General features: G+C 48.3%; 8 protein-coding genes across 9 annotated transcripts; 5 read left to right on the top strand and 3 right to left on the bottom strand.

The window, feature by feature from the left end:
• Positions 1-25: 25 nt before the first annotated feature.
• On the top strand, positions 26-917 carry E1B28_011126 (uncharacterized protein; the record flags this gene model as incomplete). Its single annotated transcript, XM_043156126.1, has 4 exons — positions 26-299; positions 347-442; positions 498-583; positions 637-917. 4 exons carry the CDS (start codon positions 26-28, stop codon positions 751-753), a joined length of 573 nt encoding a protein of 190 aa, XP_043005911.1. The 3' UTR covers positions 754-917.
• A 6-nt stretch (positions 918-923) lies between these two features.
• On the bottom strand, positions 924-5,227 carry E1B28_011125 (uncharacterized protein; the record flags this gene model as incomplete). The annotated part of the gene is made up of 15 exons (XM_043156125.1): positions 4,915-5,227; positions 4,615-4,845; positions 4,481-4,560; positions 4,137-4,426; positions 3,932-4,060; positions 3,576-3,867; positions 3,420-3,518; positions 3,304-3,353; positions 3,113-3,222; positions 2,466-3,057; positions 2,346-2,411; positions 1,822-2,282; positions 1,700-1,765; positions 1,053-1,631; positions 924-993 (listed from the first exon to the last, which is right to left on the bottom strand). The coding sequence occupies exons 10-15, from the start codon at positions 2,574-2,576 to the stop codon at positions 924-926; spliced, it is 1,353 nt and encodes a 450-aa protein (XP_043005910.1). The 5' UTR covers positions 2,577-3,057; positions 3,113-3,222; positions 3,304-3,353; positions 3,420-3,518; positions 3,576-3,867; positions 3,932-4,060; positions 4,137-4,426; positions 4,481-4,560; positions 4,615-4,845; positions 4,915-5,227.
• Positions 5,228-5,301: 74 nt separating this feature from the next.
• Positions 5,302-8,844, top strand: E1B28_011124 (uncharacterized protein). Its single transcript, XM_043156124.1, has 3 exons — positions 5,302-5,509; positions 5,564-6,495; positions 6,548-8,844. Exons 1-3 carry the CDS (start codon positions 5,424-5,426, stop codon positions 8,560-8,562), a joined length of 3,033 nt encoding a protein of 1,010 aa, XP_043005909.1. The 5' UTR covers positions 5,302-5,423; the 3' UTR covers positions 8,563-8,844.
• Positions 8,845-11,214: 2,370 nt separating this feature from the next.
• Positions 11,215-11,919, bottom strand: E1B28_011123 (uncharacterized protein). The gene is made up of 5 exons (XM_043156123.1): positions 11,792-11,919; positions 11,716-11,737; positions 11,594-11,657; positions 11,469-11,541; positions 11,215-11,407 (listed from the first exon to the last, which is right to left on the bottom strand). Exons 1-5 carry the CDS (start codon positions 11,882-11,884, stop codon positions 11,345-11,347), a joined length of 315 nt encoding a protein of 104 aa, XP_043005908.1. The 5' UTR covers positions 11,885-11,919; the 3' UTR covers positions 11,215-11,344.
• Positions 11,920-12,238: 319 nt separating this feature from the next.
• Positions 12,239-14,204, top strand: E1B28_011122 (uncharacterized protein). The gene is made up of 4 exons (XM_043156122.1): positions 12,239-12,392; positions 12,443-12,730; positions 12,806-13,396; positions 13,454-14,204. The coding sequence occupies exons 1-4, from the start codon at positions 12,267-12,269 to the stop codon at positions 13,877-13,879; spliced, it is 1,431 nt and encodes a 476-aa protein (XP_043005907.1). The 5' UTR covers positions 12,239-12,266; the 3' UTR covers positions 13,880-14,204.
• Positions 14,205-14,753: 549 nt separating this feature from the next.
• Positions 14,754-17,522, top strand: E1B28_011121 (uncharacterized protein). Its single transcript, XM_043156121.1, has 5 exons — positions 14,754-15,020; positions 15,113-15,214; positions 15,267-15,582; positions 15,656-15,766; positions 15,840-17,522. Exons 1-5 carry the CDS (start codon positions 14,919-14,921, stop codon positions 17,240-17,242), a joined length of 2,034 nt encoding a protein of 677 aa, XP_043005906.1. The 5' UTR covers positions 14,754-14,918; the 3' UTR covers positions 17,243-17,522.
• A 506-nt stretch (positions 17,523-18,028) lies between these two features.
• On the top strand, positions 18,029-21,001 carry E1B28_011120 (uncharacterized protein). Of its 2 annotated transcripts, XM_043156119.1 has the most exons (8): positions 18,029-18,402; positions 18,459-18,480; positions 18,555-18,656; positions 18,721-18,997; positions 19,071-19,507; positions 19,572-19,958; positions 20,022-20,463; positions 20,527-21,001. In XM_043156119.1, exons 1-8 carry the CDS (start codon positions 18,182-18,184, stop codon positions 20,823-20,825), a joined length of 2,187 nt encoding a protein of 728 aa, XP_043005904.1. In that variant the 5' UTR covers positions 18,029-18,181; the 3' UTR covers positions 20,826-21,001. The 2 variants fall into 2 exon arrangements, with proteins under 2 accessions (XP_043005904.1, XP_043005905.1); XM_043156120.1 differs by having other exon boundaries at positions 18,029-18,997.
• Positions 21,002-22,497: 1,496 nt separating this feature from the next.
• On the bottom strand, positions 22,498-25,877 carry E1B28_011119 (uncharacterized protein; the record flags this gene model as incomplete). The annotated part of the gene is made up of 15 exons (XM_043156118.1): positions 22,498-22,797; positions 22,848-23,569; positions 23,627-23,697; positions 23,748-23,855; positions 23,904-24,105; positions 24,158-24,392; positions 24,459-24,577; positions 24,639-24,677; positions 24,731-24,791; positions 24,858-25,061; positions 25,113-25,121; positions 25,177-25,515; positions 25,573-25,674; positions 25,734-25,799; positions 25,854-25,877. The coding sequence occupies 15 exons, from the start codon at positions 25,875-25,877 to the stop codon at positions 22,498-22,500; spliced, it is 2,601 nt and encodes an 866-aa protein (XP_043005903.1).
• Positions 25,878-25,969: the final 92 nt, after the last annotated feature.

Below are 25,969 nucleotides of genomic sequence, written 5' to 3'. Positions count from 1 at the left end.
AGAAGCGCCAAAACAGACGCCCTCAATGTCTACAACGCCAACATCACCTCGTCGTCTGCCATCCGTTCCTCGACTACCTCCTTCGCCATTGAGAGTGACAGCACCATTACCATCACTACAAACCCATCAGCCTTCGACGATTCCTTCAACAACGAGCAGCAATGTTTCTTCACGTCGACCAACACCTTCTACACCTCCAACAAAGACTAGAGCTCGAGATCTGTTGAGGAAGCATTACGGTTTGGGCGTCGGGCCTCCTCCTCCATTGGCTGGAAAGTCTAACGATCCGATGAATCTCGGTAATTTCCTTCTCTTGCCTGACACTCTGGATCTCACTGGTGGATAGACTCGCCGGCATTCGATGCGAAAGCTTACTATGAACAGCTTATCACGACTTCTTCTCTTCCACTCCTCCTCAAGAGAGATAACGAGATCACGACGGGTTGGTTTCTCTCTCACACTACAAAGACCTGAGGGAATGCTACTCACACATGTAGAGATTCGGGAGCTTGAAAGTGAACGACAATCCCTCGTATACAATCATCATCACGAGTTAATCGCTGCTAGTGACACAATCGCAGCTGTACGTCTTCCATATGCCATCGAAACCCGAGAAGAAGCTTATTGGATTCCCAGATGAAAACTCGTGCAGAAAGCCTTGATACCGATCTCGACCTTCTCAAAGCTGCCTTCTCAGAGATATCTCGTCTATGTACAGAAGTTGTCCTGGAGGAAGGCAGGGTTACCACGTAACCAGTGCCTATGCACCGTGGACGTTCATTTTTGGTGTATAGTATGTAGTCGGGCTAGCTTAGATGTATATAATAGAGTTTTGTTACAATAAATACCCCACTAGACATGTCAAGTAGTCCACAAGCTATTAAACGTATGGGAACATAAGGAGACCATTCCGATGCTGGATCCTATTTTCTGAAGCGTAAGGCCATTGTAAACGAGCGCCAAAGCGAGGCAGGAGGAGGACCAATCGACCATCTACAAAGAGAGAAGAGTAAGTTCTCACAACAAGAAATGGAAGTTAACAAAGGCATTACCGAATGACTAGATTGCCACGACACAGAACTTCATTTCCGTGGACTTTGGGCATTCCAGCACCGTAAACAATGGTGCTTCCATTACTTCGCTTGTTATCGTTCTGCCGGTCGATTTGAATCGATCCCGAATTTCCATCGATCCCAGAAAAACATATGACTCCGTCCTTGTCGCTCCAAGGTAGTTGGGCATCCATGACGAGATCATCTCCTACGCGAGAGAACCGGTCATGAGCAAGTTGTTGGATTACGAAGCTGATGTCTTGGAAACTACGATCAGGTCGTTCGTGTCCAACTCCAGGAAATAGAATCTTCGTTCCAGGAAGACTACCCGCAGGGACGTGTACGTCGAGAACAAGGTCGACTTGGCTGCCGTTGAGAAGGCAACGAGCGATACGAAGATGACATGTTTTCCCAGAAAACAACTCCTCCAGAGTCAGGAGTAAAGAATATTTCCATTCTTTAGATGTACCGACACCGAGGGATGCCAAGTGAGGTAATCCCTCGGGGAAATTTTGTCCTCGTCGAATTTTACGGGGAGCTTTGGGTTTCGCGGGGTGGTATATCTTTGGGGTTGTGACACTAGGTAGTGGGAGGGAACAAGGTCAACATTGACTGACTAAACGTAGGTGACAAATAAGTGCACATACTGTACAGGCTGGAGTGTTTGAGAGGAAGAAGCTAGATCGGATTGTACGTTAGATTCGTTCTGTGGACTGTTGGTGACTTCTATTAACTGAAAATGGTTCAACAAAGGAAAGTTATGTCGCACCTTTCAGCCTGAGAGACATTTTCGGGAATTTGTGACATTGTGGCATCGCCCAGTCGAGGCGTTGTTGGTGTAATCGGTGTGATTGGGGTAGGCATCAAATCCGACAGTGTCACATCTATCGACTGCGCCGGAGGAGTGATCGTAAAAGTTCGGATGGGTAGTGTTATCGGGCGGTCGAAATAGGTCATGAAACCACCGTCGACATTTCTCGATCCCGTGCGCGAGAGGAACCGGGGTGTGGAAGGGGGAGTAGAGACAGATTCGAAACTCGATTGGCGAGAAGAAGTAAAGCTTCCGACCGTGGTTGAGGATGATGAACGACGAGAGTTGATTGTACTGAATGTAGGACGCGACAATAAAGGTGGCCGCGTTTCGGAAGATTGAGGGTTATTGGCTTCTTCTCTTGCTTTAACTGAAGCAATGTGCCTTTCTAACATTATAGCACGGTATGCGTTGTTTATCTATTCGCCAAGTTAGTGAGTTGAGCAAAACGTTCCAACCCACAAAAAATTGAAGTAGGGTACCTCAGCGAACTTGGTTATGGCTAGATTTTTATCGTCTACATGACGATCTGGATGCCATACAAGTGCCTGTAGATAAGCAGATCAGATAACAGGGCTGTAATAAATGATAATGCCACGCACAAGTTTCTTGTATGCTGTTTTTATATCGTCTTTGCTGGCATCGTTTCGGACTCCGAGAACCTTGTACCAATTTTGGTGTCGAGTTTGTTTGATGCTAGGCGTTGGAGCCATAGGCAGTAAAAAACTGCAAGTAGTGAATGCGAGGAGGAAGAGGAGGTAGGACCACTATGCTTGTGGAAATCGACGTCGAAAGCATATTAATACCTGGGCGCAATGTCATATAACTTTTCGGACCCTTAAGATCGCTCAATAAGGCGAGCTAGCCAGATTCATTATCCGAGGTCGCGCACGCTCCTCATGGTATGCACGATGGTAGATACCTGCTTCCCGGAAATGAAAACCTCTTCTGGGTGGTCAGCCTACAGTGGCGCAGAAAACACAACCTGGTCTAAGGGTTCACGTCAGACCACGGGCCAGAGGCGGCGTGGGTGTGAGCTGCGACATTGAAGTCCGGAGTGACCGCCGTGAAGGCGAGAAGAATTCTCTCGATGTGCTGATATCGAGAGTGCACGTTTCACCGCTGGCACGTGAAGATAAGTTAACCTCCCTTCTCAAGGTTCATTTGAGTTGGAGGAAAAAGAGATTCACCATGCTATGTAGCTATTGTTGAAATTAGACATTGCCAACACATGAATAAGGATACTTACGGGCCAGAACACTCTCCAACATTCTCAAACAGGCGTCCAATACTCGCAATGCATGCTTTTACGAACGTAACGCGGTCACCACATTTCATGCTTTGCAGCGATTTTATCCCCTACAAGGATGTGATTCAGTACCGGTAAATAACAAGAACTTGGCTTCATAAGCTCAGGGTGAGCTTAAACGAGCTACTTACTGCGAGAGTATTTGTGAGGAAATTCAAACTCCAATTTTCTACGTCGTCCTCTGAATGCCATAGCCCGGGGGTTGATCAATGACTAGAAATGGTATCGTTGATTACTCGACTCGCACCGTTTCGCAATGCGGGCCAATATTTGACCCCTTCGGCCTTGTGATCAGAGATTTAGAGATATCTTGACGTTCATTCAGGGTTGAGTAAGTAGAAGTGCCCTGAACTGATTATCAGGAAACTAGAATCTGTGAAGGAAAGGATGGAGGTACACCCACCGGCACATATTTTGATCGACTTCCTTCCTTCAGCTTGAAACTGACGGGAGAACGCATAATTCTAAAATTCAATCCAGGCGTCGATCGGTGGGTGCACTAAGGGCCACAATTTTGTGTTGTTATGTACAACACAGTCAGCACGACCTGTAAAACACCCTAAATGTGAGGATGAACCCCAAAAAACATGGCAGGACTGTGCATCATCTTCTCCCTGGAGCACCGGACCTTCCAGGTTTCGCTATTTCACGATATGGCCAACTTGAATCTGCGGCTAATTGGGTTGTTCAGTCCGCTAATCAGACATTGACTTGAGTTCAGTCGAAGGCGGGCGGTCCATTGATTGAACGAGATAGCACCTACGAAAACATGGGAACGAGTCCCTTCCCGTAGGCGGGATGTCTTCCTCTTGAAAATCGTTGGACATGTTGGCCTTTTGAGCGGATCTTGGAGCTTGAAGGCTTAAGCGTACAGCAGATAGATCAGGCCTGAGAAGTCCGGGGGGGATGAAAAGTATGAGCAACGATTGGCAAAGATGGCAATATGAAGCACTGAAACACGAACACGACTCGCGCCTCGCTATATTGGAGTCATGACCATGGGGATTTGTATGCGTTAGGGGCTTGGTAAGCCAACTTCGAGGTTCGGGTACCGGCGCCTAGTTCATCGGCGGTCGACTAGAAACCCGTTTCGAGTGATATTGCTTTCAAATGTGCAGCGGAGGGGCGAAAAAAAATGTCTATGAAGGTGAGGAACTGTCGGTCAAGTCATCCGGCGAATGAAGAACAGAGGGGGGGGAATGCGAAGGGAAAAAGTCAGGATGAATACCGAGGTCGAGTAGTATCCCTTGCATCCTAGCGAGGGGAGTGAGCATGGTCGGCCCAGCTCCACAAAAAAAAAAAAAATACCGATGTCAAGTTACCGCAGACCCGGGTCTCAGATCTCAGCGCTTCAGCATTCAATTCATGCTGGAGTCGGTCCCTGGCACCTGCTACGTGATCAGAAATGAGTGTCTTGGGGATAATGAATGAAAATTATGTACCAGAATCACAAATGTGCGGAGAACAGCGACTCGTGAGTTCATAATCCAAGGCGAACGTTGAAACATCAAGCTTAGCCCAGCCTTATTACGACGACGCAAGCGAGCAGGTACAAGGGAGCATCCAGTACACCTGGATCATGCACAACAATTCGACTCAGGTCGCCGAAAAAATCGGCAGGAAGAGTCCAGTGCTCTCTAATCACGGGTAAAAACCCATTGAAATCGGTGAAGCTTGAATAGTCTTAAGTGAAGAGGAGTTTCGATGCAAAGGATTGGGTACCCCGCCGAAAAATGACATACATAGTAGATTATTTTGGCACATTGCGTAGCAAGAGTCCTCGAGGTGTCCATGTCAGTCCCTGGCCAGCGAACGCAAAGGGCAGAATTAAGTGTCCCGTGCTGATAATACTTATAGGTATGAGCCGGGGTCGTGGTGGCGGATGTGCGGTTACGAATTTGCGAATTCGAGGCTATTGTCTATCGAGTTGAAGATCCTGATGGTTCCTCGAGTAGTCGAAGACATTGAAGCCTAGCTGGTATGATGTTTGAAATGAGCAAACAGGACGAAGTAGGTCCACTGCAGATCAGTACGAAAGCAGTGCAAATATTGATCCAAGGCACAGTACCACGTGATGTATTATGGTGTGACGGTGCCTTCTGCCCGATTTAGGCTTTTCCCTAGAACTCCACTTATCTCTATTACGCTAACGAACTACCGTAACGAATTACTTCACGGTTTACTACGCCTACTGCTCCTCTCAATCTCCATCCACATCTTACTTACCTTCTACTTTCTACATGTTTAGCTCATGAAGCTACCACGGTTGATAATTAACCTGGTCATAGTGAATCTCATTCTCAGCTACCGAGCGAGTGCGTATACTGCGACACCAAGGTGTGCTTTATCCTCTCACTTCACAGATATTTTTGCTCAATTCAGGGAATTCAGATGGGGTCAGGCCACGGCATTAGTGAACGATGCTCTTTTCGTTCATGGAGGGTTTTCAGATCCATCGAACGCTTATTCTTACACCAGTGCTCCAATAATCAATGACTTGTTATATCTACCACTTTCATCGTCATTCGATATCTCTGATCCTCCATGGGTCCTTATCAGCAGCTCTTCCAACTCGTCAACCAAACCCGGCCCAGCCTTAGCTTGGCACACACTTTCGCCAGTCAACACCACAGAAATTCTGCTATTTGGGGGTTTACCGGCAATAAGTTCCCCCACAGTGTTAACTCTTAGGGCAGATTCAGCTTGGTGGTTGAATATCTTCAACCGTCTCGTTCCTTCATGGTGGCAAGGTCCGATGTCTTGGGCCGACGAACCTATACGACGAATACATCATACTGCCACAACGACGACCAAAGGACTTGTCATCATTGTGGGAGGAGAGAGAGCTGATGGATCCAAAATCACCTTTTCTGAGCACTACCTTTTCGATCCAAACGCTCCATCCTTTACCCAACTCTCCGCCACAAATTCACCACCAGGGATCACAGGTCATGTTGCAATCCTTCTTCCCGACGGGAGACTTCTTGTTTTCGGCGGGGTCAATTCACAAACTAGTGATCTAATATCATTCTCGACCATATGGGTGCTTGACACCAGTTCCATGAGCTGGGCTTTATTGGCCGTAGCTACTGATACCCTTCCAAACCCTAGGCGTGCATTTGCAGCTGTTCTTATCGCGGGCGAAAAGATTGTCATACACGGAGGTAGCGACGCAACGTTTCAAACAACATACAGCGATGGGTGGATACTCGATACCACTCAGAACCCTGCAACCTGGACCCAGATTGATTCTTTAAATCAACTTGGGGGGCGCCGTGATCATTATGCCGTGTCTTCCGGTGATCAAGTCATTTTTGGCTTCGGTATGCTTGTATCCGTGGGTAACAAAGCTACGCTAACGAATACTTTGGTTAGGATATGGTGCGTTTGGCCCATCAACTGCGGGACCCATAGTCTGGAAACCCTCAGATGGCTCATTTCCGACCACCTATTCGCCTCCAAGTCCCTCCTCGGTGACAAGGACCCTACCTGGTCCGACTCAAACATCCGATTCGAATCACCCGAATCACTCAGGTGGTGGTGGTGGTACAGGAAACCCTTCAGGAACTTCTGATCCCAACCAGCCTACCACGCCTCCCTTGAATGGCGATGATAACAACAAAGACAAAGCGAAGAAGACCACCGCTATTGCGGTCGGAACGATAGTCGGTGCTTTGGCACTGCTTGCTGGAGGAGTGCTGGTAGTCTACTATGTGCGCCGTAAGGGATCGTCCGAAGGACAGCGATTCAGTTTACTCAATGAAGACGATCCTGATATCTCTCACATGGCTGGTGGAGCTGTTGCAGCTTACCCTTTTGGTGACAAGGCGCCTAGCGGCGCAGCTCGCTGGAGACCTATAAGGAGTTGGAATGTCGGAGGTGCACTGACAGCTGTTCCTGCTGGGATTATTGGCATTGCGGGAGCTAGACGGACACAGCAGCGAAGGGATATGCTCGCAGACGAAGATACTCGTGAATTTGGGTGGAACGACTGGCGTGGTAAAAATAATAGCTCTTGGTCGATCATGAGCATTATGAAGGGATCAAGGACTCGACAGCCGAGCCATGGGAGTTACTCAAGTTACGCTAATCTTGGAACCGGCACCCCAAGAAGGGAAAAGAGTGACCCATTTTCTGATGGCGCGTCGCTCCTTCGAGACGACGAGATTGGTTTTGTCGGAGCTGCTGCTCCTGGTCAGGGCACTACCAGACCCTCCACTCGCAGAGAAATAAGTCATGCAAGCGCACGCAGTAGCTGGAGCTACATAGATCCATTTGCGGACCCCATACCTGAGGAATACACTGATATACCGGAGTCTTCACTACCAAAGCGCCCACGTCCAGAACCTACTCAGCCACTGACCATTCAAACCGTCTTACCCTCAGTGCGAGAAGTACATGTACTCAGCCCAGTCACCGAAGCATCCCGAGGTAGCCAATCTCAATCTGACCTAACCTCGACGCAGTCATCGTACAACCACTCCAACGATCACTCGCTGACACCGCTTGAGAGTGGCTCTCGTACTTCACAGACTTCCTATAATCCTACACTTTACGGCCAACGGCCTTCTTCCCTCATAGATTCCTCTTCTTCCCAGCCAGTCAGGAGGAGCGATTCGTGGTGGTCACGATTTTCACGGACGGCATTCTTAGACCGTCGCGGAAGTGGGTCTCGACATGGTGGGATGTATGACATCCGTGATCCTAATCCTCCACCACGTTTGGTCCCCATCGAAGAAAATCAAAACTCCGGCTCTGCGGGAAGCGGAGATTCACCTGGGTCAAAGCGCGCGAATTCTGTCAAGCGAGCGCTTTCGAGAAGGGGATCAAGAATGTACACAGCCGGTCACGGAAAATCAATATCATCCATACAGACTGCGAATACAGATGCATTGGAAAGAGTGGCTGGTATGGATGTCGTGCAACGTGAAAGGACAGGGAGTGATAGCCGTAGGGAAAGTAGCGGTAGCTACGAGTCTTCATGGATTACCGAGGACAGTGGTCCTCTCTCTAACGTTGCCCATGGAGTGGATATGTCTTTCAGTTTGATATCACCTGCTGAAATGACATATACGGAGGCCTCCGCCGATGGGCCGTCTCCGTCAGTTCCCCCGCCAGTGGCCAAGCCTCCCTCCAAAAATACTCCTAGTCCACCGCTTTCGCCTTCTTCCTCTGGCACTTCCTTGAGTAGCCCTCCACCACGACCGACGTCAGGCTCCGCTGTTGCCGCTCGCGTCGAAGCTTATGAGCGACGCATGTCCCAATCCGAAGAGACGAAACCTGTCACCACTGGCAAAAGGAGGCATTCAGCAACGAGTTATGGCCTCGCACCTCGTCCTAGCCTATTTGTCGCAAATCCAGACCACAGTGCCGGACCTCCTGAAGACTGATGTGTATTCCTTCTTTGCCCCTTTTCTTTTTCACTGTGTTGTATATGGTGTGTGTGTCTAATCATTGTTACCCCCTGTATTGCATTCCACCCGGACAGTAGAGCTTACGTATTTCCTTTATTTTCATTTTCTGTCACCTTTTTCATTTTCACGACTTAACGACGCACGCACACACGAACTCTTCTATTGTTCTGACTGGACTAGTCACCTTTCTCAGCGTACCGGTTCACTCTAAATAAACATATACCGTTCTCTGGAGCAACTTTGCATTCAGTTCGTGCGATTAGGTCGGGCGGGACACGACTCCGAACATGGAAGATTCCAGGTTTCCTTTTGAATTTTCCGTTTGGAATACGGTTAACCTAATTCCAGGTCAGGGAAAGCTTGGAAAGCGTTGCATGTGGCTGCATTCCACCAAACCCAAGTCGGCTCTGTCATCTATTAATCTATCATAAGTCGAACGGCACGGCCTCACATACTTGTCGAGTCGGCTGCTCCGAGGTTTATATTAGATTCTCTACTTGAAGTCTATTGTGTACGTGACAAGGGAGCCCGAGTCGCACCAGTGAACTTCTTTACAGGATCGTTGCTATAATACCGGTTGACCGATTACCGACTTGTTCCAAAGTACGCCCGAATGGAAATTAGACGGTCGACGGGTCATGTAGATCCCAATCGCAGCTCCCTGGGTATATAGTTTTCTGACGTGGAAGATATTACAAAGGTCCGAGTCATGACCGCAGCCTCTTCGTCAAGCATCTTTGCCTGGAAGATCAAAGGATATACAGTAGGACATTTGTTTCAAGAATCAAACCGTACCCACTTAGACGGGACCGGTCGTTGAGCAAGGTGTTCTCGGAGAGCACGGTCAGACCCTATTTACTCCAAGCCAAGTTACAAGTATGCACTTACCCCGGACATCTGTATTCTTAGCTTATGGGTCATTGGAAACGGTGGAAGCCGCTGAATTAAGAAAATCGGCAGTCGACGACTTTGAATTCGGGCCCTCGGTTCAAACATACCCGGTTGTCAAATGGCATACATAAGTGAATGATGATGCAGATGGAGACTTGAGCTTCTTGCTGTACCTTCCAGTCCAGTGAGCGGTCTAGGCTCGGTACACCTTCTAGAAAGACGAATTGAAGTAGAACTCCAAACGGATCTGGGAGTCACTGAGAAATTTCCCGGTAGACCCAGTTACTGAATAGTACCTGACCTGAATGATGCTGCACGATGATGGGTACTTCTTGCTGTACGCGACCCACTCTATGACCTCAAAGTTGAGCCGCAGAATCGCGTTTAAGTCGGTCGACTGGGATATATTTTGGGATGCTCATTTTCTGAAAGTTAACATGTGGAAGTTGAAGAATTCCCTTCTTCCCTCCCATCAAGTTGACGGAAGTCGACTCGGTACTATGCCCCCGGATACAAGAGGAGACTAGAAAACCCCGTACAGACTCCGGTGCCAATTGGACGATCGCCTGAGTAGTATCTCTCCCTTACCGACTACATATATCGTAGTCCCTTCTGCGGGAACTTCGGGAACTCGTGTGCACTCGTATCGTAATCCCGACCCATCTGGGTGCATAGTCGTTGGGTTGTGTCGCGTCGTGTCGTGTCCGTGTCGCGAATTGCGTGATCCGGTAGCGAGGTGTTCTACGTGCTTCCTGGAGATTTGCGAAAGAACTTAGGACGAGGTAAGAACACACTTGCTTGTATTACTTGATGCATGATGGGTAGCCATTACATGAATGGCTGATCGCGGGTGGATTTGTTCGATCTAAAATCCGTGTCCGTGTCGGGGCCAATTTCCAAGCCAGTTGGAGTGGTAATCGCCATTCATTTGTTTCCCGCCGTCCCTCCTCCGAGTCATCATCATGGTCGTCCATCAAATGAATGAGGTGAATCAAAGAGTTTTTCCGGTGATCATCATAGCATAGCATAACGCTGTCCTGTAACAACCAATTAATCTGAAACTACCTAAATTAATCAATGTGTGGACAGAACCTTATGGTGAGATTGGTATGTACTCTCAGCGCCAATGGACGGAAATCTCCAGACTGGCGTCAGCGCTCATTGAGTGTCCATCCGTCGAGCGCTCCGAGACTTCCCTGAAGGAGTCAAAGCAAGTTGATCAGCTTAAGCTCAAAAACGGTAAAAACGCGAAAGTCCCTCTCTGAGTGTCTTTTTTGGTTAGCTCCCGGAAAAGAGAGACGGCCTGCCAGCAGTTCGCACCGATGTCAGATCCACCACTCGGTTTGATACCAACACCACCGACGACAGGATATCCAGGATCTAGAGCTGGATAGAGAGTAACATTAATGTAAGAAGAGAATGAGTTCGGGGGGACTTGTAAATCGTTTCCGATTGTGCATGGTGCATTCATTCGTCCTGCCAGTATACTTGAACCTTCCCTCCCCTCCGCAACGTGATCACGGGCAAGCAAACATACCGACTCGATCGAGAGAAAAAAGAAAGGGTTATTAACCAAGTATATCCTGCTTTGCCTTCCTAGGGAGGACATGAGGCATTAAATGACATATTGTGTGTTAAACCGACGACTGCGTCGGTGTGTCCCTGATGAATAATTGAATGTTCGGCAACGTCAGAAATAATAAAAGCCTAAGACTTTTCGGGGTGTCCGAGGTCCTGGGAAAACCGGCAAACGAACGCTCGGACTCGCTTGGGCGTCCAACTGGGGCGCTTGATCGAATCACTGTAACTTACAACACCTCGAGGAATGTGAAATACACAAGTACAAATTTGTACTGTCCTTATGCTCCTAAGCAGCTTCAATTTCAGCAATGTACTTCTTTGCCTCTTCATTATCAGCCTTCTTGAGGATCTGCAAAGAAAAGTCCAGTAAATATGCTTGGAAACCTGTGGGCTGTTGTTTCACCGCGCACTTCAAGAAGTTTCTCTACGTATAATTTCTGTGCATCCTCTTTTGAAGTTCCTTTCACGCTGTTCCAAGCGTCCCTGGTTGAAAATGTGAGTGTATGCGTCTGGAAGGAATTGTCGAGCGACATACCATTTTGCTTTGCCCGTGAAATCCATAATGCCAGGACGGGCAGTACTCACATCACCCTCGGTACCTAGAAATGGATGAGCCAGCTTGTCGTTATGTATCACCTTCACATGAACAACACGAACCCTGTTTGTAGAACTGGTAAAACTAAACAACGACATGAGTTTGCGACTCCTGGAGTGGTAAATTGCGAGTTCTTACACAGAGCTTCTCATCGGTAGTTGGTTGAATTGGACCATCCTTGGGAAGGCTCTGCACGATCTTGACGGCTTTATTGAACTTTGCTTGGGACATGACGGTAAGTTTGGGTATGATAATGAGGAAAGAACAAGCTGTTATCGACTTATCGATCACGCGGCGCGTGTGTTTCCCTTTTCAGGTATTAGCCCCTATTGGCCATTCACATCGCATACGCGTTGCGCGGTGTTATCGATCATCAACAAAAAAGAAGGCTTGGTTATTCTGGAAAAACCTGACCGTATAAGAAGATATAAATCTCTCACAGGGACCCACACGGCATGTCCATCGGAGATTCTTTACGATTTGACGTGCAGAACGCTTTCTAGGCGTGCATAGTAACTGTATTTGGCTGCAAAAAAAAGTGAAGGTGGCGGACTCGAAGAACAAGCATGCACAAATAGAGGTACACGGCCACTAGGATCTGAGGCTGACGTTTATGATCATTGCTGACGTTGAGTCGAGCACCGTCCACACTGGCACTATGACAACTTCGGCAGCTCCTCCGTCACCTCAGGAGATACAGAGGAAGTTATCCGTTCACTCTGTAAATAGAAACATCAAGGTTCTTGGGCTCTACTACATCCAATATACTGTTTCTGACTTTTACTTTAGCCAGCACCCGTCTCTGTACCCCCAGTTTCTGGTACAGAATCCGATTCGGACTCCATCTCAACTCCAGATGTTTGGTCAATGTCGCCCTCTGGACTGACTGGCACTAATCAACATGGACTGTCTTCAATTGCCGAGAGGAGATCAGGAAGTGGGGAAGACTCCGAAGACGAAGACGACGAGGGCGAAGGAGGCTGGAAGACAGCTGAAGGCAACGATCAAAGGCGAGGCTCGTTTGATGAGGGTGTCATCAAAACTGGTTATCTCTGGAAGAAGGGCGAACGGAGAAAGGTATGGCGTTTTCTCTACGTGCTACAACGGTCTGTTATCTGACAAGTCCGCACAACCTCGCAAACTCGCAAACAGACGTGGAAGAAGCGCTGGTTTGTCCTACGCCCCGCCCACCTCGCGTACTACAAAACGGCAGCAGAATACCAACTTCTACGACTTTTAGATCTCTCGGATGTTCACTCTTGCACGAAAGTATCCCTCAAGCGCCATGACAATGCGTTTGGTCTCGTTTCCCCCGTACGGACCTTTTACCTTCAAGCCAAAACATCTGAAGAACTACAAGCATGGGTGCAAGCAATTGAAGAAGCGAGGCAAGCATTGAATCTCCAATCCTCAGGAAGTGCACCCATACCGATACCCCGAACTGAGCGGTCTAATTCACGAGCTCCTACTATCTCCCCTTCACCCCCATCTCAAACGCACTGCGTTACCTCTTCGGACTCGGACGACGCCTCGCCCACAAGTTACCAAACGATGCCACCGATCACCCAGACCCCATCCGTTGTCACCTCTTCACCGTCCAAGAGCAACACTACGACACAAAAGGACCCGACCAAGGCAGTTCTCTCTGGGTACCTCATGAAGTGTGGTTCCAAACGGCGAACTTGGCACAAGCGATGGTTCGTCCTTACAGGAGAAAAACTCGTGTATTCTGATAGCCATATGGTGTGTTGACTTTTGACATCATATATTTTTTTGACTCACGCCAATGATCACTGATAGGATACCAAACCTCATAGACAGTTTCTGTACTCGGATATCCTCGACGCTCTCGAATACGACGTCCCATCCCATCGCCACCATGCAAGTCCGGTCTCTTCCCCGCCAATCGAGTCCGACAGACCTGAAAAGTCACATACTTTCAAGATTGTCACCACGAAGAAGACGTTACTGGTCTGTGCACCCAGCGAGGAGGATGAAATTACCTGGCTGGGCGCAATTCGAGCACTGATTGCCCGTCGTTCTGCAGGCCCCGGCCACAATGAACCTCTGAAGGCAGGGACCGACACAAGCCCCAACAGTTCTGGTTTCACGTCCTCTGGAGGAAGTTCAGGCCTGAAAGCGAAAGTTAGACGACTGAGCGCCAGCGCCGCCCCCGGTATATCGGCCGTTTCTCGAGCGGATGAAGGCGCCCAAAAGCAATCTTGAAGTATATATCATTTATGATGATAGGTTGCAAGCAGCTGGGAACGGGCTTACCGCCTTTCTCCACCATCAAGCTTCTTCTCTATCATTCATTTGCTTTCGGAAAATGTAAATCGTCATCGGATGGAATTGCTCTTAGTTGCCGGACGTTGATAGTTTGTTTCTCCTCTCTCAATGTTTTATTTCCTAGTGTCGACTGCTTTGGCCCTTTGGATTCCCATTCCCATGCCTCACCTGCATCACTAATCTTGTGTTTCCGTCTAAATGTAGGAGTGAATCTGTATTTTATGATGAATCTGACGATCCTCTTGCTCGCGCACTTTCTCCCGCCTGTTAGTACGAACGAGCGACTTCCTCCATGGAGAATGATACGGTACTCAGTTCCTAGCTCACCGGTTTCTTGTATAGAAGCCGTGAGTTGTCAGTCACCCGATATCAGAGGAGACTAGGATGACATGGCCTGTTGAAAAGCCGAGAATTGAGCACAGGAACTGGGCTGTCAAGAGGTGTGATTATGATGACATTGCATTGTCAAAGCTGCTTGGAGAGGGTTGGGGTAAAGTATACTCAGTAAAAAAGGGTTTGAAACACGAAGAGAGCAGTGTGGCGTTTGAGGCGAGGTGATCGTGCTGCACTGCCGAACGCAGGATAAGGGGAAAGGGTAGACGCCGTTTACCCGATGTGGAAATATTCTAGCGCTCCACGTGGCATTGGCGCCATTTGGAACGTCGAAAACTGCGACCGAAACTCGTTACAGTGGGACCCCGGATACCCCCGGAAAAAAGGTGTCGTGAGGTGTGACAAACTGGGACAGAATGTGACATTTAGGTTGAATAGATCCGTCGGTACATATAATCTGAACCCCTCTTATGTGAGTGAGCGCCCCCAGTCCCCTTTGCTATCCCGCTCGTCATTTCTTTTTCTTTCGTCCCTACCCATTCCCTTTACAACAAAGCTCGGCCCCCTCTAACTATATTCCGCCTTCGAATAGTTCTCTCTACGCCTTTCAACTAATATCGTCCATCGTTTTGCCTTATCGTCAATGCCTCCTGTTGCAAAACCTCCGTCAACGAAGAAAGCGCCCAAGGCGAAAGGAGCAGTGCGCGCTAAGTCTGGATGCTACACGTGTAGAATTCGTCGAAAAGTCAGTTTTCCTTACAGCAATCATCGATGGGCGGCGCTAACTATTTCCTTCTATTTTTTCCTTTTTCCCCCCCTCGTGTGGCGTCCCTTTAGAAATGTGATGAGCGACCTGATGACCAAGGTCGTTGTGAGACGTGTGTGCGGCTGAGGCTTCAATGCCTTGGTTTTGGTGCTAAACGTCCCGACTGGCTCAGGGTATGTCGTGTGTTTCAACCAACTTCCTCTGACGTGTTCTTATTGTTAACAGGAGAGCAGCAATGTTAGCGACATCAGAGGAAAGATCAAGCAGTTTCTTGCTTCACAAGGCATGATCAAAGGGCACTCGGGCCCTAGTTCACGCACCGCCCCACCCAGCGAAGAGCAAACAGAAGAACGAGTGACACTCAAGCTCGCCAGCGAAGGTTACCCCAGCTCTGCGTCCGAAAGCCCACCAAACAACCTCCTCGTCCTCTCCAACGGCGAAGACATCCGGCATAGCCAGGTGTCCAACGTTCGTGGCGAGGAGGGTCCATGGGGCAGTCCTTCTTTCCCAAATGGTACTGCAAACTACGACACCCAACCCAGTACGCCACAATTTCCCTCATTTTATTCTTAAAAAAATCCACTCATGATTACAACTCCTTTTTTTTTTCAAAGTACTTCATCACTCTCCCCAAGCCAACAGGCAGGAATCACCACCGTTTTATCCCCAAGAACCCGCTTATGATCCTTCCTTGATGAATCATAATTCTACTACTTTAGCACCTTGTAAGACTTTGTACTATTAAATATTGTATATTCGAATATAATGTACTCAACATTTTCCCTCCTTTACTGGCAGGGCCACCACCACCAACACCGATCGACACCGCATTGATACCGATACACGCCAGCTCGTATGGAACTTCATATTCCTATACTCCAGTTGACGACGAGATGTTTCCCTCCATGGCGACGTTTGGAAGCGCCAGTTCGGAAAACCCAAACTCTCCAACGAATGTTTTGCTCCCGACATGCATTTATGGTCATGGCGCCACAGACGAGTGGACACTACATTACAGAACCGTCATTATCGAAAAACAATACCAACTCGCCAACGATCCGATTATGAAGGTCGTCTTGGAGAGTGTACAATCTGGAACGGCTCGTTCTGCCGCCCAGTTGCTAGCTCTCGTTCACTTTGAACGTGTGACTAGCGCGAAGAGACCGTACTTGGAGGCACTACCTGCGTTGAAGAACCTCGAGATCTCGAACCGCTATAAACAGCTGAAGGAGGTTCTGAACAAGGAACATCACGATTACAACGATGCGGTGGGAGCACTCAACGTCATCTCTGCCTTCTTGTTTGACGGCGGATGTGGTGATTGGCACGAGTGGCTGAAGATTGCTGTTGGTCAAAGCCGGGAGATCTTGAGCAATACGAGGTTCCTCAGCTACAAGGACGCATTGGCGAACTGTACGGGGCTTGAGCAGTTTATTGTAAAGACGACGATATGGTTCGACGTTTTGGCATCTGTGACGACGATGGAGCCTCCTGCGTTGTCGGATGTTATTCAGGATCTGTTTGATCCTAGCAAGACGAGTAGCATCCATGACCTCTCGTCGAACGAGCACGCTGAGGCTCTTTCGATGATGACCGTCATGGGATGCGAAGGACGAATCATCTGGGCGCTCGCTCGTATTTCGAGTCTCGCTAAAAGCAAGGACGAGCTCCTCAGTCGAGGGGCGTTGGACACCACAGCGCTTGTTCAGCGTGCGAGTTTGATCGAAGCTCACCTCCGTCCACCCGACGCCTCCCTTTTCGCAAGCGAACTTCCGCACCGACAGTTGGTGTCTGAAGTGTTCCGTAACGCTGCTCGGCTTTATTTGTTCACCGTTTTGCACGGTGATTATCCGAATGTCCGACCGATCTCTGAAGCTGTGGAAGCTACGTCTGCCGCGTTACAGCAGAGTCTGTCTCTCGACTTGAAAGATAGACGGATCGTCATTCGGAGTACGGTCTTTGCCCTGTTCATGTGTGGATGTCTCTGTAGGGACAAGGAGACACAGAGACGAAAGTTTGATCTGCTGATGGCTGGTCAAGAAGCTGGAAGAGTACCTGTCGGCGACAATAATGAGTATGGGAATTACAAGGGTGTGTTGAACGTGATTGAGCAAGTTTGGGCTGTTCGTGCGCGTTCTCCGCAGAGGGAATCTGTACCTTGGAGACGCATGTTGTGGGAAAGTAAACTTTTACTCGTTTAAATGCCCCCCCCCCACCCCCTACCACCGTTGGGGGGTGAGTCATGCAAACGGTTACATTTTTCGGTTCTTATTCATAATCCCTTTCAGTTTCTCTTTTCCCCATTGCACTATTGGTTTTAAAGTTCATGCCCATCTGTCTTCTCTCCTCCGATATGGTACTAATACTTGAATACTTCTGTGAATCAATCCGAATATAGGGTGCCACGCGTACATATATGATCTGTCTTGCTCTGCTTGTTGTCTTCCTTGCTTTCGGACTTGTATATCGGTTCTGTACACAATGACATGTTTGTAGTTGTAAAATGATTTTGATCAACTGAGGAAGTCGTCTTGGGGACGTCGGAGGAAACACACTGCCGTTGCTTTAGGGGCGGCAGTAAAACACCCCGAACCCAGGCAAAACTGAAGTTTGAAACTTGGGAAGTTTGGTGTGGGACACTGTGAACTGGGGCCCGTTTTCCGAAATCATTTTTCATATTGCTGGATCTCCTCAAATCCCTGATGGATCATCAACAACCCCTCTGTAGTCAATGCTATTGATTTATTAACGGCGTGCTACTGCTATTAGGATTGATGCGTTTCAGACCATGTGTGTATTTGTGTATTTGGATTTCCAAGTACTGTCGTCTGTCCCCGCCGCGTCGGTCGTCCCCGACCCCGACGGCAGGTATTTTCCATATACGGAAACGAGCACATGGATTCCGGGACCAGGGAACTAAAATAATATAAATAAATGTTTTGGACCCTTTCCTAATAATTGATGATTCCCGATTAGTAACGGATTACGGCTTATTGATGGATCTTGATTCCCTAAACGGTCACTGAATTCCAAGTCTGTTTAACTAACCGTCCGTGTCCTTCGTCCAATCCCCTTCCACATTGCCAAATCATCTGGCCCTTTTACAAATCATCAATTTCTCTCATCCCTTCCCCTCTCACATGTCCACCCCTCCTTCTTCGGGTTCACCCACTCCTTCGACTTCTACCAACGTGTCCCCAGCAATCTCTTCACCTTCATTTACTTCCTTAATGGCCAGAGCTCCCACAGAAGAGAACGATATCAGTCCTACTTCGACAAATCACAATGCTACTCCTACACCCACTCGCCCAGCTGTAGAATTGCCTCGACCCGGTCAAACTAACGATAGAGCCGGTTGCTGGTACGTCGTCCTTACTCGTTGTTGTAGATCGATCCTTACCTGATTTCTCCATTCAGGACGTGTAGAATTCGCAGAAAGGTAGGCGACGCGCAACTCAAGGAGAAAAAAAAAATGATAGATTGTTGAACGCTTTTCTCTCTTTCCCTCCCCAGAGATGCGACCTGGAACGACTAGAAGGAAACTCTTGCCGAACATGTAAACGTTTAACGATCGAATGTCTAGGTTGGGGTGCGAGAAGGCCTGAATGGATGCGCGTGAGTTTGCCTTTCAGTTTTTTCTTCTTCTTCCCAACACCCCCATGAACGCCGTCCATTTTAGAACAAGCAAGCCGTTGACGACTACAAAGCGTCCATCAAAGCTCAGCTGACGCGTAAAGGACTGATCCGTGGTCAGCCACGTTCTTCAATGCAAGCCGCTCAAGCAGCAGCTACTGGCGGTGGGAGTAGTAGTGGAACCAGTACAAGAGCACCTAGAAGATCTCGGGCCAGTAATGCCAGTTCAACAACAACAGCGTCTAGGTCGCCGATTCAGGAAGTACCAACGGGATTCGCTGGACAGAGTCATAATCACGACAGCATGTTACCTGGAATACCCAGTAAGTAGTGACTCGACGAAAACGCACACGCACTCACATCGGCGAATTTTTCTGTTCCCTTTTCCTTTTTCAGGCACTTCTTCATCAAGATTGTATCCGACTGATGGGTCGTCATACAGCGATCCTCTAGATCTCGGCACCTCATATTTCGCGACTTCCCCACTTCAGCCGACGACGACTCTTCCCGTTCCCTTTCCTTCTGAAGAACCTGTTGGGTTCAACGATCTATCCATATCCGGATCTTCCGCTTCCACATCACACCCACAGCAAAACCTCTTATCGCCTGCCCTTGGGTCACCGGGACTAGGGTTTGGTGGAGGTTTGGGTTTCGGAGGGGGAGGAGGAGGATATGACTTTAGTGGAGGAGGAGACTCACAGATGGCTCCCGAGATCCCTAGTCTCTCCGGTCAGAACTCCATACAAGAAGGCCATGTCATGTATTACTTCGAAAACATTCGAAGGGTACATTGCATGTTGTCGAATCACCATGTTATGAACACGACATTTGAGGTAAGTCAACAGTTTTCTTGCAAAGAAGAACAGACGGGATTTACTCATCTCCCGAACCCCCCAGTTGATAGTGCAAGACCCAAGAGGCGCACTGACAAATGCCGTTTGCGCATTAGCCAACCTGCATTACACCCGATTACGTGTTGCCCAAGGTTTAGAAGCTCCAGATCCGAATCCCGAACACTCGACAGCAAAATATTTTTACGACGAAGCCTTTTATCAACTCATCAACGCCAAACAACTCCGGGGGAGTTATACCGAAACCGACGTTCTCGCTGCACTCCATCTGGTCTGCTATTCCCAACTTTCGGGAGGATCGACGGAATGGCAACAGGTACTTCATATCGCCTTTGATTGGGTCGCACAGTTGGGTCTTCCGACTGACGATAATCCGGGTATATCCCTGGGGATGATGAGTCTTGCATGTCAGCTTGGTGTCAAATGTACCATGGTAAGGGGAGGGGTGTCCTCTTTGTCTGAAGATTTGGTCATTGATGTACCCTAATCTCTCCAGATGTTTGATATCATCTCCAGCTTGACCCTCATGCGACCTCCGAGATACTTCCCCCTCTATCAACGTCTCCTTAGCTGGACGGACAACAACCTCCTTCTCCAACCTGGTGGCATGCAGATGGATGTCCTAAGCGGCTGCCCGGACGAAGCATGGTTAGCCATTGCCGAAGTGTCTGTACTGGCGTTTTGGAAAGTCACGGAGGAACGTAAAGGGACGCTCAGCCTCCGGGAGCTCGTCCGTCGGGGTGATGACATTGAACGGCGGTTGCGATCAAGTATACATACTGCGTCTACTGCGGATCTGTCATCGCAGGCGCAAAACACGTACCTGGGAAGTGTGGACGTGATTTTGCCTAGCGATGAGGTGCGGAGGGTGGTTGGGAATATATTTAGGGAGACGGCGTTGTTGTACTTGCACACTGTGGTGAACAATCCGAGTCCTGGTGAGTGGTTTCCCTTCTTTTCCTGCGACTGGGATGACACTGACCCCCGACCGTCCCGGCCAGGTGTACATGAGATCAGCGCGTCAGTTGACAGCCTAGTCAGGATGATACGACAATTAGCACCGAGTGAGATTGATCGCACACTGGTGTTTCCGATCTGTCTTGCGGGCAGCATGTCGGATAACTCGATGCACAGAGATTTCTTGAAGGGGAGATTGCAAAGCCAAGACGAGACGATCGGGAATATCATGAAAACGCGGTATTTGATGGAAGGTGTTTGGCAGAGACGGGATGTGAGTGGGACCTCTGTCGATTGGAGGGAAATGATGAGAGACAGGTCGATTAATTTGCTGTTGATGTGATTATTATTTTATTTTCTGCGCCGGACTGACACACTCTCGGATATATATTACTTGCCTTGGTTTCGGTTAACTTATAAGCATATTTTTTTCACTGTACGTTCTATGCATTTCTATAATCGAGTACTTGTAAGTAGTGAATTCTTTTAAAAGTTGATATGAAATAAACATACCCTGCACGTGTATTTGGGCGCGGGCGCTAGGCGCTAAGTACATCTGAAAAGGTTGGGCGTTGGCTTGCATGAGCCATTTACTAGAGGGTTATACATAGCGCTAAAGAAGCTTCTTCTAAACAGCAATGCTGAATGAACGTTGTCGAATCGTCACTGCTGTCGTAAGTAAACAGAAATCAGCTTTCAAAGCACGTTTAAAGAAGCAGGTAACAGCACCCTCAACGGACCCTAATTCCCGTAGGCGCCGGTAAATATCAACCCCGTTCGCAATCGCCGAAAGAACGGGTATCTCTTGAGAAGCGCAAACTGAGATATGGAAACATTAAGGAGGAGGGGGTGGTAAAGAGAAGGTTCGACAACAACGAAATTTTGGGCGCAAAGTTATAAGATGTTTCCCGGCGGGTTCGGTATATAGGCCTGAGGTCAATCACACGTGATCTCAACACGTCGATTATTATTTTTTTTGATTTCTTGATCTTTTTTTTCTCCTGTTCCCCGGTCAATGTTCCCTACTATACTACTACCGGTATCATCTCAGTTGAGCCCCACCTGCAGCTCGAGTGTTTCCTTCACGGTTCTGCGATATTTCTTTTCAAGTTCCTCTCTTGTTTGCGAAACGTCGCATGGGCGCGAGGGTCTAACCGTGTTTGGTTGCTACTGACATCCGTGTACCCATGAACGTTGTTCAAACTCTTGCGAAAAAATTCTCATCCCATATTGATGAACGCAATGTTGATGATGATGACTCGGGCCGCTCATGACTTAGCCTTCTGCTGTATACCTCGACTTCCGGGTTCCCCCTGGACTCCCCCCGACATTCCCGTGTACCCCCAACATCACTCGGCCAACTCCCCATTTTACCTACCACGCCACTTCCAAAGCCTCATCTCCCCTCCCACGGTTCACCATCCATCTTCCTACTCGTGTTACTGTACTTGTCAAAATCTATCTATCCATCTCCCCGCAACTGTCGTCCAGTGTCACGGTGTACAGTCCCCGAACTCAAGTTCAAAGATATCTAACCACAAGCTTGTCAATACCGCAATGATGCCTTTTGACCCACTTTAAAGTTCCAATTCGGTGGACTGGGTCATTGTGCTTATAATTACTCACTTTTCTGTCGTCTCGTAACGTTATCCCGAATGTTCATGTTTTCGCAGATAGCCCTTCGGGTTTTGATACGACATTTGTTGTCCTACCAACCAACGAACTTGATGCATTCCACATCGCGGGATTTAATACTTGATACTTGATAGAACAAACATAATCAGAACATGGGAGTTTCTGGACTTTTTGTTCACCGCCACTCACCGCCACTCTACTGTTCGTCCCGGATTGCCACAGCAAGTTGATGATCTGAGGGCAAAAGACAAAAACTACTTTTAGCGCCCCCTTTCACAGGGTTGTCAACCACCTCAGCCCCTAAATGTAAAAACAAGCACATTATTCAAAACTAGATGCCATGTCATGTATATACAAGTCCCGTTGATCGCTATCACATATCAAAACATCCCATCTGTCGCCAATTCAGACATCCTTAACCCGATATTCGTCGCCATTGCAGCAAACAGCCCAAGGCACAACAAGGTCGGTCCATATTTATCATAGTACAGCCCCTCTGCTCTCCTAGCTCTCAGTCTAGAAGCACGATACAAGAAGATCCCTGAAGAGTATGCAATCGCCAACAAGGCGCAGAAAGTGAACAGTGTAGCACTGATGAGACCCCGAGAGTCGGAGGGAGACGTAAAGTTGAGGAGCGTGGTTGCAATCGTCCCGATAAATACGGAAGTGTTAAGCCATTTCTGAACAAGGCGTCAATTGGCCGCAAATAAATAAATGGGGGGACGCTTACCAAGAACGTCCTTTCAGCAGCAAAATAAACCTTGGGCTCAACTCGGACAGGAACAGCTATTCTCTTTCCAGTCGGTGCCCGCCAATCTCGGGAAAGGACTCGGTCATCACCGTTACTGGGCCCAGCTGAGAACTCGTCTTCGTCCTCGCTATCCTCACCGTCCCCGCGTAACGTGATGTCCGTATCCACCCCCGAATGTTTTGCATTCTTCGCTTCCAATGCTCCCTTCAGGTGGTCTTTCAACTTTTGATCAAACGCGGAAGAAGGCGCCAACGGATCAATCGTTAGAAGGGGTTTGGAACTTTGAGACATCGTACGTCCTTTTCGTTGCAAGAACGGTGTCCTTCCATCGTCCCCCTCCTCCTCCTCATCATTCGTCTCAATAGCCTCCTCGGAAGTAACACCATTCATATTCTTCGGTCTCTTCCCATTCGCTGCTTCACTCTTCCTCCGCTCTTCCAACATTTGCTCACGATAAGCAGTAGCTTCTGCAACTTGAGACTCCGTAAGCCCTATTCTTTTCCCTTCGTCTTTTGCAGGTGCACGATCCATCGGTTCGTCTTCTTCACCGTCCGACAGAGGCTCGGAATATTTCTCTTTGGGAGACGTTTGTCCCGAAGATCCTAGCGTAGATCCTTGCGTAGAGGTATTTCTCGAATGACTACTAGGTCGTTCAATGATAGACAGATAGCCCGTGTCAGGCTTCGTAATGTCCGTGTCCACTGGTTAGAAAGAGCAATATTAGAGGGGAGCGATCGAGTAGTAACAGTTCAACAAACTCTGCGGTAGCCAAAACGGAACGAGATCAACTCGACTGGAGAGCAGCGTTGCACAACCGTGAATGAATTTACTGCAAAAAAAAGTTGACATTCAAGATGATGACGCTCGATGAGACCTTACCTGAACTTGGGTACGGCTTCCACCAAGTGGGATTGAACGAGGTCCGTGACCCATTTTGGAGGCTGTTGCCCTAGCTGCGTTTGGAGTTTCACCTCTAGGACACCATACCTAAAAGTACCTCGTCAGTCGCTGATGAACCTTAAAGTCGGGACATACTTGAACAGTTCCTTATCTTCGGGAGGTAAATCCTCAAACGGATAGTTTATGCCGACGTCGGTTCTCCTCCAGTTATCACCAGAGCGGGTACGCCCGTCCCAGTTATCTTCCCTGATCATCGTCAATTCAGTATCGAGTGATATTCGGACTCTTGCGTCTCCCGGGAGCTGAAAGGCGGTTCGATTGTAAAACGTTCGCGTAACTAGAGTGCGACATTTTAACGTCACAAAAAGTAATACACCGCTTCCACGCACCAGGCACCAATTTCTTTGTGAGAATCGCATATTGTACCTCATTAGCCAGTTGAATCATAGAATCTACCTCTTGCTGCGTCTTTTTACCCTTTGTAACCAACTGCTGAAAATCTTCATCGACCGTATATTCGCCTCTCAAAAACGCATTGACCAAATGCTCTTTGAGCGGGAATCGAGCCTTTACCGATTTTTCTCCTGTCCAATCTTCTCTGTGGGTTTTTCTCTCCACAAAAATCTGTAAACGCCGCCAAAGAGATGAGTGAACTATAGACTTGCGCGCGCGTGTGTGGAATTGACTAACCGTCTTTACATCGGTGTCGCCGTACCACCGTAAACGTATAGCTTCGGCACCCTCGGTTTTCTCAAGCCGCCCAAGATAAAGCTCAAGACTCTCGTTATCAAAATAAATGGATGTGATCGCTAAAATACGTCTGTTAGACCAAATGGAACGACCGGAGAAGCGGAGCGAGCCACGACAAACCGGAGTCCTTCGCTTCGAATTCTTTCTCCGCATTAAATACTGAGTTGGAAACACGTCAGCGCCATGCCACGTTAGGAAGTATAGTTACCAACCAAGGACGGGAAGGTTCCTAAGAATTGCTAGTTTTAATGGGACCAGATTGTCCGGGTGAACCTTTAATAAAAGCCTAATTTCAGCCCTTGCCAATCGAAAGAAATGCTCGGGTAAAAAAAAACTCACCCAGTATTTAGTGGTCTGTCGAACGAAGGCACTTTGATTTCCTCCCGCACTCGAATCTCCCTGGACTGGATGACCTCTTGTCCTGACCAAATCGTACAGTTTAGACAGCTTGACGATCAAAGCGTCCCAATTGTACTGGTAAAAGGGGCGTATCTCCAAGTAATTTTGGATGAAAGTAGATTTTAATGGAAAGTTGGTTTGTTTCTAGATTAGTCAATCAACAAGCTGATCAAAGGACGAAGACCTGTGCCTTACATCGTGTTTCTGTTAGGAAAGGACGATCAATGGGGAAACTTCCGAAGCGGACGTAGTAGTTCACCTTTAAAATTTTCATGAACCCAGTGATGTTGAGTTTCGTATACAGAGCCAAGTCATGAACGTCTGCGACGAGGGTGGCTACCTCCACTTCCAAGCCGTGGAACCGATCTTCTAGTGCGTCGTAGGATTCATCGCTTTCGTCGTCATCGTCGTCATCCGAACCACCGTCCGGTTCGTAAGCTTCGCGTTGTTGACTTTCTGGGTCAATTGAGCGATTTTCGCAACTCTGGAAGGGTGAATGGAGACTAGTAGGACTACTCGAAGAACTGGAATCTTCGTGTGCCACGAGCCGTTTGACATCGCGTTCTGCTTCAGTAATTCTGCTTGCTAATTCGGAAATCTGGCGGTTGCGGAGAAAGTGAGTTTAAGAGAAAGATTGGATGCCGAAAACATTTACCTTTGAATTTTGAAAATCATGAATCTTGTCGAGTTCCTTCTCAAGCTTCACCGTGAACTCGCGTTCATCATTGGCTGTCCATGCCCGACTAACAGTGCGGTCCTGAATAAATGAAATGAGAGAGTCAACCAACGACCTATGAACTGTTCATTGACACTTGCCTTCAGTTCTCTCTTCAACAAGTTGTAGTCGAGATAGAATGGTCGCCACTCGTTGTAGAGGTCGGTCTACGGTGAGAAAAAATGTCACAAGGCAACATATGGTACGTTTATAGAACCCACGCTAATCTTTCTTCCAAACTTCATATCCGGGACGTGAGGAAGAGAATAATGAGTGCTGCCTACGAGTACGAGGGGAAATATGTGATATCAGAATGACATGACCCAGACTGGAGTGC

The sequence above is a fragment of the Marasmius oreades genome, chromosome 7 (genome assembly GCF_018924745.1).
Source record: "Marasmius oreades isolate 03SP1 chromosome 7, whole genome shotgun sequence".
Classification (NCBI taxonomy): domain Eukaryota; kingdom Fungi; phylum Basidiomycota; class Agaricomycetes; order Agaricales; family Marasmiaceae; genus Marasmius; species Marasmius oreades.
Note: the sequence above shows the minus strand (reverse complement) of the source record. Positions and strands in the feature narration are given on the sequence as shown.